Genomic DNA, 13465 nt, shown 5'->3' with positions numbered 1-13465 from the left:
CAGCACCTCTCCTCATTGTCAAATGCTGTAAGAGTCCCAGACACCCAGGGGAGACTATTCCCTTACCTGCAGTTCTGCCACTAACTAGCTTGTGATTGACATTTCAATTCTCCAGGCTGCAGTTTCCTCTTAAGTTAAATTGTGGGGATCTCGAAGGTCTTTCTTAAGGAAGATGACTCCTTCAATACCCAGGGAACCCAGGGCTAGCCGCTGAGTGGATTGCCCCTTTCACTCACCCGCCAGGCGGCAGACACATGCTCAGCAGCCCCCACACGCACTGCCAAGCCTGGGAGTTATACAAAGAGCCCAGGCCCCTGTCCACTTAGGCTATGGAACACGGGTGTGGGTAAAAAAAAGCACAGAAGGACCTGAGAAATCTGCTGGGATCCCCATGGCCTCCTGCAGTCTAGGGGGCTAAGGTTCAAGGAAGACTAGAGGTGCGTGCACTCTGATCTTGAGGCTCCCTGCTTCAGTGAAGTCATTTTTATTCATTGAGTGCCCCCCTCCCTGCAATGCTGTATTTAATTCTGGATGTGGTATAAATAGAACTTGGTGCTCTGGCAAAGCACACCACCCACCACTGTGTTCCTTTCCTTTTGGGATAGCAACCCAATCTGAGGCTTTGATTCCCTCTAGTGGCTCAAATCGGCAACTTTCATAGCTGATTCTTTGCTTTTCTTTATTCAATGTGTAGTTAAGTGCCCACTGTAAGCATCAAATTGGTGCTGGGTTTGCTAGCTTTGCTTGGGGTCTGGAGCACTGGTTTCATTTGAGCATTGTTGTGTCCAGTGGAAAGTGATCAGAGAGAGAAGCCAGAGCTCCTTCTTATACGCTTAGCTTAGTTCAGTGCAAACTCCTAATTTCCCTGCTGCTCTATAGTTGCTTTATGGGGACTGAGGGAGAATGGGTTTTATATAGGTTATTTCAGCCACTAAATGAGTGGTAGGACCATAGGCTGGCTCTTTTATCCCTGGGCCTCAGTTTGCTCGTTGGTAAAATGAGTGTATGGGTTCGATTCAAATCAATCCAACAAATATTTATTGGGCACCTGCAGTGTGTAAGACACCGGGCTGAGTGCTTTGGGAATGCAGTGGTGAATGACACCTAATCTTGAAGAGTTCACAGGCTAATGGGAGAACTAGACATCTGGGAAGCCACATAAAACACAGGGCATGAGCAGCATAGCATGCCTGTCAGAGTGTGAGCTTTGCAGTGAGACAGATCTGGGTGGAGCCCCTGCTCTGTCACTTCCGAGTTTTGTGATCTTGGGCAAGTTACTAATCTCCTCTTTAAAGATTTATTTATTTATTTTCCCCCCAAAGCCCCAGTAGATAGTTGTATGTCATAGTTGCACAGCCTTCTAGTTGCCATATGTGGGATGCAGCCTCAGCGTGGCCGGAGAAGCGGTGCGCCGGTGTGCGCCCGGGATCCGAACCCGGGCCGCCAGCATCAGAGAGCACGCACTTAACCGCTAAGCCACAGGGCCGGCCCCACTAATCTCCTCTTTAAAGTTCCTCAATAAATCTGGATAATAATCCTTTCCTCATAGGGTTAAGTGCTCAGTGAAGAGCCAAACTACAGGAAGTGGTAACTAAATGGTGGCCACTCCCATTGCAGTTTCAAGTTCTAAACAGAAATAACAGAAACTTTCTTGAGAATGTCAGTTAAGACCCTACAAGGGGTTTATCCTGTTGGCTGTGAAGGCCCCTCCTTAGGCCAGCAGATTTCTATAGTCTCCTTTCTTTGCCAGGGAGCTTGGGAATCCACCTGCTGCTTCTCTTAGGGTGGATGCCTCTGAGGGCTCTAACCCTGCAGTTTCAGCCCAATCAGCCCCCCTGCAGAGAGAACCACAGTCTCCCCTGCTCCCTTCTTCCTCCTTTCATTTCCCTGCAGGCAAGAATACAGGCCCTTTTCCTTCCCACAGACTTGCTGCTATTCACTTTTGGGAAATGAACAGGGAATAAAAGAGGTGGCTTATATGCTTCTGTTAGTCATGATCCTTGGTCTTCCCTGCTTAACACCCTCTGAAGTGGCAGAGTGAGTTCTCTCCAGGAGAGAGGACTTCACACAAGCCCTGGCACTTGGGGCTCTTCCAACCTGGAGATTGTATGACTCTGTTACCTCGTGAATGGCTTGAAAGAGATCATTTTCATGCTGAGCTTCTTTATTACTGTGTAAGGAAATAAAGGAGGATCCAGAGCTAACGCACACCTTGAATGCCAGACACATCATCCCTAGAATCCAGTGAGGTTTCATCAGTTCATCAGTCATCACTACTGTAGATTTAACAGTCAACAATGTCAGAGCCTTAGTCAGAAATGAAGAGAGATTAATAGGAAGGAGAGAGGGTGAGCTTGGAGCCCAAAGTTGCTGACAGAATACCATTCCTGGAAAAAGATGAAAGTTAGAGGTAAAGAAAGCCAAAAGTGGAACAGAATTCCTATTGGTCAAAGGGATAACAGATGGATGGAGAGACAGGATCCAAATGTGGTAACTCAGAATTTCGTTTTTGATAGAAAGAGCTACTGCAAATTTTAAAGCCATATGATATAAAACAATAAAGAATGAGAGATAGAAGTTGGGGGGATAAGAGAATGTGTATCCCTAAGGGAAGCAGAAAATGCCTATATGAGCCCCCTTGTTCCTGGAGGCATTCCTGCACTTACTCAGAGGTCTGGGAGGGAAACCTATCTCTAAGAAGGCTCTAAGGAGTAAACTGGTATCTGGAGCCTGTTCTGGGGAGGATGCCAAGCTCTGCCTTCCCTTTTGGTTTCCATCCTTTTAGAAGCCTCTGTTAGTGGGAGACAGAAAGATCAAAAGACAGTTGTTGTTGACCTGAGTGATTTCATGGTTCATAAAAACCCAGCAAGGTAGGAAAGACAGGCATTAGTAGGAGTGTAATTCAGAGGGTTAAGGAAGACATGATTAATTCAGTTTAATGGAGGAGCCAGAGTGAGACCCTGGGACTTCTGGCACTGCTTGTCTAGGCTTCTTCCAACACCTTGACTTACCCCTTGCCTGCAGGAACATCCAATAACTATTAGTTGTAATATTTGCTTCCCACACACTGCATTACTCATTAGAGGTTTTCCTCTTCCAGTTTCCTACTATGTTGGAACCTTGGGGACTCACACTGAGATCAAGAGAGTGGCAGAAGAAAAGGTCACTTTGCCCTGTCACCATCAACTGGGGCTTCCAGAAAAAGACACCCTGGATATCGAATGGCTGCTCACCGATAATGAAGGGAAACAAAATGTGGTAAGTACACACCGGGCTAGAGCCTCCCTCCTCCTCTCTTCTTGGCCTCCTGCATTTGCCTTTCCTCAGTCCTCCATTCTTTCTTGTTGGGTCAGAAAGGGCTAGAATTGCTTTCTCATCCGGCTTATAGCTGAAAGACTCTACATACAAAACTGTAAAGAAAGGGTATTTGGGTTGTGAGGATAAGAGATTCTGTGTTCTTTGGGTAAGCAAGAACTACTAGAAAGCCATCTATCATTTGCCCAAGGAGGGAATCTGCATGATTAGTGTCTTTCCAAAGAAGAGGACTAAGATGCAGTAGCTTGATTCTCTAGTCCAGTAGCCAGAACTATACCTATACTAGGAAGCCTGCCCCTCCTTCTCCTCTGAAACCATTACCATATGCCTATGCTTAAGCTTTGCACAAAGCCATGACTTCCGAGCTTTAAGATTGTGTAATATGATAAATATATGATACAAAGGAACAAGTACAGGACATGAATGAATGTTTAACACATATATAATTGGCCAGCAAAAGAACTGATAGTAGTTCTAGAGTTGGAAAATAAAGGAGCTGTCCCTGGGTCTTCAGTGTTCAGGTTAGGGAGGGCCGCCATGATAGTCCACTGGTTTTTATAAGCTTTTGGCAGTGTGAACAGAACTTGTAGCATGCTGCTCCTGATGATCCACTGGGCTGGCCTTTATTAGAGAGTGAGAACTAAGTAACCTACGGTTATCATCTTTTCTGCCTTGGCTGCTTTCAGCCACTGTAACTTTCTTCAACGTACGTTTTCTAGCATAAGTATTTTCACTCCCTTTACCCACTGACTTTTTTTTTTTTTTAACTTTTTGTTCAAAGTTTTGTGATTTTAAAAAATCTATAACTTAGGGAAGCTGACTTTAGACTTTCCTTCTTTTTCAGAGCTTTACTTCTTTCCCTACTAAAAAGTGAAAAGTTCTCCTTTCCTCTCCTCCGTCTATACCACTAATTTTATAAGATGGTTTGTGCTGGGGGAAGCTAAGGTTTTCACTGAAAATAAATTTCAGGATCATTTTGGAGGTTAACCTGCTTAAATAACTGCCTACATTGCCTTGTTATTTTGATACTGTTTGTCATTTTGTTCTCATAGTACGTCATCCTAAGACTCTCTCTGCTCTCTGTAGAACAAGGTCACCTTAACCTGAGCATATTTATTCCAACAACTTCTTAGTCAGTCCTAGACATGATACTCTCAGTTCTGAATGAAGTAAATAAGAGCCCATGTTCTGTTAATGAAAAGCCAAGAATGACTCCACTCATCTTTCACCCCAGTGTTTTCATTTAAACTAAAGAAAAAAAGAGTTGCTTGGTTATGTAGCCAAGTGAATACAAGAGTTAGGAAGTTAATTGTTGATTAAAGAAGGCGACTGGTATGGCTTCTGAACACTCTGATAAGCAGTCACAGTTCCCTACTTATCTTCAGTTAATACTTTAAAGTAAGTGTCATCATTTATTCAGTCATTCAGATTTATTTATTTAGTCACACGAATTTATTTTGCACTTACTGTATGCCATGCTAGGCACCGGGATACAATAGTGAAGACAATATCAGAGCCCCTGCGTTCTTGGGGTTTACAGTGAAATGACATTCAAAAAATTTTTTAAATGTTTTAAAAGTAGAGAGCAATAGGGGCCGGCCCCATGGCGTAGCAGTTAAGTGCTCGCGCTCCGCTGGTGGCGGCCCGGGGTTCAGATCCCGGGCACGCACCGATGCACTGCTTGTCAGGCAGTGCTGTGGCTGCGTCCCATATAAAGTAGAGGAAGATGGGCACAGGTGTTAGCCCAGGGCCAGTTTTCCTCAGTAAAAAGAGGAGGATTGGCATGGATGTTAGCTCAGGGCTGATCTTCCTCACAAAAAGAAAAAGTAGAGAGCAATAACTGTTAGCTACATGCCAGGCACAAGTCTGTTTAGCACATATTATCTTATTTAACTTAATCCTCATAACCAGGATTATTAGCCCCATTTTACAAATAAGGAACTGAGGCATGTACATATACACACACAAAGTGAGAAAATTGCTTAAGTTTACCCATTTTGCATTTTGAAATTAGGCAATCTGATATCAGTGCCTGGGCTGTTAACCACTAGTTATATTACCTTCATAAATATTCTGAAATTGTAGTATGTGCTATGTAGGAAATAAGGAGAATGTGGGGAGAAGATTATTCCAGGCAGAACTAATTATGCAAAGACCTTGATGCAGGAAAAAGCTTGACACTATTGGAAGTTCTAAAAGATCAAAATCAATTTAGTTAAATTTAATAACCATTTCTTGGATTCCCACTATACACACACCCTATGGTGAAAAGATAAATTCCTAAAGAGAACTAAGAACTAAGTGACAAATATCATGATAGTGATAAGCAGAGTGTTCTAGATGAATACAAGGGAAGAGCCATTGGCCAAGAGTAGTTGGAGGAGGGGAGAGGTCAGGACGGCTTCCTATAAGAAGGCACAGCTGATCTGAGTGTTGATGGAAGGCATTGCCCTGAGGAAATCACAAGAGCACAGAAACAAAGGCTGGAAAATTCTGGGAGATCATAAGCAGCTAGTATAGGTGGAGGGCAAAATGTGAGCCTGCGAGGTTGCAGAACCAGAACATGGAAAGTCTTGCATGCCACACTAGGGTGATTAGAATGTTTCCTGTAATGTTATGGAGTTCTTAACGGATTTTAAGAGTGAAAGGGACATATTTGCATTTTAGAGCAATCGCTCTGGCACTGTGTAGCAACTGATTGAAGGGGGACTTGAGTAGCAGCAGGACCAGTTGAATAATTTCAGGCTATACAATAAGGGCTTAAACTACACTCACAGACAGTAGGATACCAAGAAGGGATAATAAAAATTTAGTGGGTAAAGTTGCCAAAGGTTTTTAATTGCCAGGGTGTTGCGAATGAGAGTGAGGGTGACTGAAAGGGCTGGAATGGATGCAGTGCTTAAAGTAGGCTAACCAATGACCTAGATCCCAAGTTTAGCTTTGCATTTCGATCTTAGGAGAAAATGTTTTCATCCTTTTGTGTAGGATGCTCAAATATGCAGGAAACATTTGGGGGTGGGTAGGCAGTCTCAGGAACACCTGAACTTCAGCCTAGATAGCATGGCCACTAGAACATTGGAGCTTTCCTCCTGGTTCTAGGGATGGAAACACACTAGACTTTCCAAAGTAAGAGTGATCACCTCCTCCAAGGTCAGTCAGGAACACACCACAGAAACCTTTCCCCTCTATTTCCAGATGGAGAAATTAGGACAGAGATGTTCCAATTCCCATGACAAGCCTCTTGACCCTCCCTTCACCTTTTCCCCTTTCTCTTTGGCTTTGACCAAGAAAAAATCCTGATCTAAAACATAGAGAGAGGGGCCTACACCCATCTCGTTCAAAGCAGTTTCACAATTGCTACACAGGACATGGCACAGCAGAGCAATTCCCAGAAAGTTGAGCTGATCTATCTGTTCCATACCGAGGCCTAACAAATTGTCCTGCCTCCTCTTGCTAAAACTGCATCTGGAACAGGCCCATCAGGAATGTCATAAGACAAACAGCCCTACAGCAGCTGCAATTCATATATTTAATATTTTACTTGTTTGCAAAAGAATTTATGTTCATTGTTCTCCCATCACACCCCATCAACGGCTTAGTCTCAGCACTACATTTCCGAGATTAAAAACAAAATAAAACAAAGAGACACACAAGCATCTCAGATTCAATGTATGTCTGAAAAAAACAGCCAAATTGCAAGGATGGAAATGAGCCCGAATCCATGTCAGAAGTGTGTGTGAAATTCTCATATTAAGTAATGGTTATTTAATTATATTAAGATTATTTTGGAGTTGTATAATGTCTGCTTTCCAAAGATGTTAAACATTTATCTTAGTTATCCCTTTTTTCTTCATTAAGTATTGGGACAGGATTGGGGGAGAGACAAGCAAACGGGAGTCAGCCCTTCCTGAATGTACTCAAGTGCTATGGTAGAGATGTGCCCTTAGGCTGAAGCTCGCAGGAGGGAGTCAATGATTCTAACTGGGGAGCCAGGAAAGGCTGTATGCACTGAAGGTGCCCTTGAACTTGATCTTGAGGCCAGTGTCAGTGTTGTTTAGGCAAAAAGGAAAGAGGGAGAGGCATTTCAGAAGACGACTGCATGATCCAAGACAAAGACACATCAGAAGACATTATTTGTTCAGAATCAAGGGACATCGAGTTTGGGGACTAGGCTATTCAGAGATGTGAGGGCAAGGGCCAAAGATGAGGCATGGTCCAGGCTGTAGTGGCCTTAGGTGCCACATTCAGAGGCCCAAGTTTTAGTCCACAGTGTGCACAGGTGATGGGAAACCAGATGGAGGCTTTTAGCCAAGGAGATTTTTACTATACAAATGTATGGACTGATTAATATTCTTGGGGTACTGGGCTGAACAATTTTGGAAACCTTAGAGGCTTTCTTGAACCCAGAATCAGCCTAATAAAAGTGATCATAAGTGCTCATTATCTCATTCCCACAAAAATCCTATGAAGTAGCTTATCCAGGGTTTACAGTTGAGGACCTTAACGTTTAGAAAGGTTAATTAACTGACGCTAGGCACACAGCCGTAAGTGGAGGCGCTCCCATTTGAATGTAAACCATTTGATTTCCCAGCCAGCTCTCTCAATCACTGTGCCCTGGTGCAGCATTTTTAAAAATTAGGACTTAGTAGTGGATCCTAAGCGACCTGACATTTTGTTTTTGTTTCATTTCGTTTTAACATAGACTAGAAAATATCAGAGTGTATTGCACATACACTCTTTCATGAAACTTATGTTTCAGTTATTATGTGTATGCTGTGTGTGTGCTGGGTCAGGAAGAAAAATGTATTTCTTACTATGAATCTGCTCAAAAAAGTTGGAAAACTCCTACAGTAGTGTACTTCCAGCTGTCCAAAGCAGCCAGATTCTACTCTGGTCCACACCTACTAAGGCTCTCTAAAGTCAAATGTACCTTTCAAGACAAAGGTATTTCCAAATGTCAGTCCAAATATTAACATGAACAAGAAAGAAATCCCCCAGACCAAAAAGGGTCACCAACGTCTGAAAGCCTGAAAACCCCAAAAGTTCCTAAAAATTACCCAGGTCTTTACTGATTTTTAGGTTTAGAATCTCTTCATTCTTCCAAAGAAGCACAAACTGACTTCCTTATAGGTGACTATACACCTGGGGAAAATACAGAAAAATCAGAAAGAAGGGAAATAACGTTAGGGGCCAGCCTGGTAGCACAGTGGTTAAATTCGCGCACTCTGTTTCAGTGGCCCTGGGTTCCCAGGTTTGGATCCCGGGTGCGGACCTACATACTGCTCTCAAGCCATGCTGTGGTGGCGTCCCACGTACAAAATAGAGGAAGATGGGCATAGATGTTAGCTCAGGGACAATCTTCCTCACCAAAAAACATAGAAAGAAAAAAAGAAAACAACATTAATTGAATGCCTATTAAGTGTTCCAAGCTTACTTGTCCTATCTCCAAAATCAGCCCTCCACTTTCAGCCTTAGAGTGGAGATAAGCTCTAAAGCTTCCAGTTTTTCCTGTTGCTAATGTATTTCCTCCTCTCCCGGTTGTCCCACCAGCGTGGCATTTCTATGGCAGCTCCTTCCACCCCACAAGAAACATATCCTTTTTTTAATAATTTTACTTATTTATTTATTTTTTCCCCCAAAGCCTCAGTAGATAGTTGTATGTCATAGTTGCACATCCTTCTAGTTGCTGTACGTGGGACACGGCCTCAGCATGGCCAGAGAAGCGGTGCGTCGGTGCGCACCGAGGATCTGAACCCGGGCCGCCAGCAGCGGAGTGTGCGCACTTAACCACTAAGCCCCGGGGCCGGCCCCGAAACATATCCTTCTTATGAAGTGCAACAGGATGTGGGGCCAACAACGCCCTGCAAACATTTAAAACAAACAAGTACCATGTGGGGAGAAGGGCTGTGATCCTAGTTCTTCCTGGTCTGAGTCTGAAGCACAAGGCTTTACTTTAATGCTAGGAATGCTCTGGATTATTATGTTATGTACCTTTTTTCTGGGTCAGAGTTCATAGGTTTTATCTGATTGGGAGAAAAACAAAAAGCAATGAGGTGGAACTAAGAAATTACTCAGAAATGATGCCGGCCACAGCCTGGCAAATGAGGTTGGTTGCATTTTAAGGGATCAGAATAAGATAGGAACCTCTCCCTGGCTCAAGAACTCCTCCCTGGGGTGTCCAGCCTCAATGGGAAATGCAGTTATTAATCAGTGAATACCGGAGGGCCCAAAAGAACTCCCCCATTCCAGCAGGATTACACTGCAGCTACCCCAGTTTAAGATATATGCACCCACCTCATAGGAGGCACTCTACAAATATTTATGAAACAAAAGAATGGCCTTAAATCTAAGCAGTTTATTGGAGAGACTAATTTCCTTAATCTCCTTAATCGTCTTAAACTTTTCACTGCATCATGCTGCCATTTTTTTCTCGAATGCAAAGAGTTAATATTTGTAAAGCATTTAGAACAGTGCCTAGCACAAAATAAATACCATATAAATGTTTGTTAAATAGAAACAAAAATCCCTGACTGAATGTATTGCATTTTGTTGATGGACTTTCATTTCTACATCTAATTTACATTTCTTAGCCCAGAGCCAAGCACTGTGCTTGGCACAAAATTGTCGCTAAATGGTCACTGAGTGAAGGAACAATGCCCTTTCACAGGCAGTGTCTCTTAAAATACTTACTGCAAGCCTATGAAGTCAGTAGGATAAGAATTGTTATAGTAATTTTCCTTTAGTATTTGAGGAAAATTAGACCTTAATTCATCTCCAGAAAACTTGGACTTTAAACCTTTTAGACTTTAAAAGGTGAGGACCCTTGCCCAAGATGGATTTCAGAGCTAGGATCTGAACCCAAGATTCCTAGAGCTAAATCCCTTTCCTTCCCTCTGTCCCTTCCCCCCATAACTTACAGCTTCTATTGAAAAGAATGTAGAAATTCAAGACAAAACATCTGTCTGGGAATAAACACTGGACATTTGACTGAAATCATGCATTTCTTGTACTTTCCAGAATATTCCTTAGCATAAAGATGATGTTCAGGAGGCACCTCCCTATGGAGTATGGGGGGACAGGGGCAAGTTTTCAGGCTCAGGTAGGGAGAGATCCTCTATTGGTATGATAATGAAGGGAATTAGATCTCTTGAAGGCTGTTCCCTCTGCCCCCACTCCTCTACTGCCTTCTCCCTTAGCATGTGGTCTCACTGACAGTTCACTGAGCTCAACTCACTGAGGCTCTACAGAAGAGAGTATAGGAGGAAGAGGAGTTGTCATCAGAGGTAAGGCTGGAAATGTGAGCAAAGGTTGGACTTGAATGTTACAATAAATAGATCCAAGATGACATCATTTATTCAACAAATTCTGAGCCTCCACCATGTGCCAGCACCTGTTGTAGGTGCTTGGGAGATACCAATGAACTCAACATGTAAAAATCCCAGCCCTTGAGGAGCATATATTCTAGTGGTGGAAAACAGACATAGAAAAACATTATATAGTACATTTGACAGCATGAAATACTATGAAAATAACAGAGCAGGGAAGGGGGATGGTGGGCCAGGGGACAGATTGCAATCTAAATAAGGTAGTCAAGGTAGACCTCACTAGAAGGTAACATTAGAGCAAACGCTTGAAGGAGATGTGGAACCAGCCTTAGAGCTATCTAAGGGAAGGAGAGTTCTAGGCCAAGGAAAGAGCCAAAGCAAAGGCCCTAAGGTAGAAGGGTGCCTGGCATGTTTGAGGAACAGCAAAGAGGCCAGGTAGCTGGAGTGAGCCAGAACAGTAGATGAGGTCAGGCGGAGGGGGCAGATCATGTAGGGCCTCATGGTCCATAGTAAAGATGATGGCTTTTACTCTGAAGGATATTGGGGTCTATTAGAGCGTTTTGAGCAGAAGAGTATCATGACTGATTTATGTTTTGAGAACAGGCTATAGGAGGCCAAGAGTGGAAACAGGAAAACCAGTCAAGGGGCTATTGTAGTAAAGATCCAGGCGAGAGATGTGCTGCCTCCAGGATGGTAGCAGTGGAAGTGATCAGATTCTGAATAAAATACATTCAGAGAATACAGAACCAACTGGATTTCCCAATAGACTGACCACCTTATTTAAATGTATACTTGTGGTATGAGAAAAAGAGAGGAGTCAAGGACTACTCCCAGGTTTTTGGCACAAGCCTGTGAAACCAGAGAATTGCTATCAACTGAGAGGGGGAAGACTAGACAGGGCAGGTTTGGAGTCAGAGTGTGTAGGGCGAGGAGAGGAATCAGAGGTTTACTTTTGGACTTACCACAGTTCAGACACCTATTAAACACACAAAGAAGGTGTTGAGTAAGCAGTTACATATATATGAGTCTAACGTTCAGGGGTGAGGCCTGGGCTGGAAATATACATTTGGGAATTATAAGCATGTGGACGGTATTTAAAGCCATGAGACTGGATTAGATCAATGAGAGCACGAATACAGAGACCAAGAAAAGAGAAGGGAAAATGAAGCTACCCAAATAGTGGATATCTCAACACAAAAATGAGAACTCAGAGTAAAATACCACCATCTAGGGTAAAACAACTATCATCTTGGATCTCTTTAGCTTAACATTCAAGTCCAGCCTTTGCTCACATTTCCAGCCTTACCTCTGGATGACAACTCCTCTTCCTCTTGCCCACTCTTCTGTCTCCTAAATATTCTCTAATTGGTCATGCTTACCAATTTGCTGACAAAAGTCTTTGAAAAGTTCACCTTAGCCTTCAGGAGCAGCCTGATGATGCTGTCCTGGTAAAGCTACTCCCAGCCCCCTCCATCCCCATCCCAGCCAGAAAGAAACACTCTCCCCCAGGACTCTTCTCAGTAGCCCTTCAAGGACTCTAACACAGAGACTCAGTGAGTTGAACCAGGAGACCACATGCTAAGGGAGGAGACAGTAGACCAGTGGGGACAGGGGACATAACCTTCAAGAGATCTAATTCCCCTCATTATCGTACTAGTAGAGGATCTCTCCCTACCCTAGGCTGAAAACTTGCCCCTACCCCGCACAAATACCATAGGGAGGTGCCTCCTGAACGTCATCTTCACGCTTAAGAGTCCAAGTTTTCTGGAGATGAATTACAGTCTAATTTTCCTCATGTATTAATTTTCACAGAAATAGAAGTTAACTTGTAGAATGCTGATGGTGATGCCCATGTTTCCTGTCCTTAGAGATGCAAATGAATTTTGTCCAAAGAATATAAATCTTTGTAGTCCAATTCTTATTTGACCCTGTTGTAATATCTTTCTGGTTCCATCATTAATTAGTGAGTTAAATAAAATCTGTGACACATGTTTCTTTTCTATGTATATGAAAGTCATCATTTTACCTTTTTTTAAAAAAAGTTGTCTTTTAAAACTATAGGGGAGGAAAAAAATATCTTTTTCCCTCTACTCTCCTAGGTTCTCAGGCTGGGGCACTGTAAGTTAGATTGACAAAGATAGATTAACAAGAGAAAAACAAACAGAAGTTTATTAAGGCATGCATTGTGTACATAACACATGGGAGTACCCAAAGATGAGTAACTCAAAGGGGTAGTTAGGATTTAGGCTTATGTACCTAACTTAGTTGGGGAAAGGGAGAGGGAGAACGGGCACTTATGGGAAAGCAAATGACTTTTTGGAAAGGTAAATGGGCCTTTAGAACAGATGCGAGACATGCTAGTTTGTGACAATGTCTATCTGGGCGTGGTGCCGATTTCTGGTCTCCCAGAAGAGAATATTAGAGTTATTCCAGGAGAGGGAATTTATGACACTTAAAGTCTTCTGGGAGGCTCTGCTTTTAGGCAGATAAGGGATTTCAGGAGCTCATATGCCTTCAGATGAAATTAATTCTTATGCACATGCAAAGTGGCATATTCTGGGGTGGCATGTCCTGGTCCCCAACAACACTTTAACTCATTTCTTGGGCCAGCCCCAGTGGCCTAGTTGTTAAGTTTGGCACGCTCCACTTCAGCAGCCCAGGTTCAGTTCCCAGGCGTGGACCTATACCACTCATCAGTGGCCATGCTGTGGCAGCGGCCCACATATAAAACAGAGAAAGATTGGCAACAGATGTTAGCTTAGGGTGACTCTTCCTCAAGCAAAAAGGAAGACTGGCAACAGATGTAGGCTCAGGGCGAATCTTCC

The 13465-nt window shown here is 43.2% G+C and overlaps 1 protein-coding gene across 1 annotated transcript in view; it reads left to right on the top strand.

Moving 5' to 3' along the window:
- CLMP (CXADR like cell adhesion molecule) overlaps positions 1-13465 on the top strand; it is an 84579-nt gene that overhangs the window by 63614 nt on the left and 7500 nt on the right. Inside the window, exon 2 of the mRNA XM_014785002.2 lies at positions 3101-3258. Within this exon, the coding sequence (XP_014640488.1) occupies positions 3101-3258 (158 nt within the window). The remainder of the gene's footprint in view (positions 1-3100; positions 3259-13465) is intronic.

Source organism: Ceratotherium simum, chromosome 7, assembly GCF_057802395.1.
Source record: "Ceratotherium simum simum isolate JZ-2026a chromosome 7, ASM5780239v1, whole genome shotgun sequence".
In the NCBI taxonomy this organism is placed as follows: domain Eukaryota; kingdom Metazoa; phylum Chordata; class Mammalia; order Perissodactyla; family Rhinocerotidae; genus Ceratotherium; species Ceratotherium simum.
The sequence above is the reverse complement of the archived record's forward strand: the minus strand, read 5'-3'. Positions and strand labels throughout refer to the sequence as shown.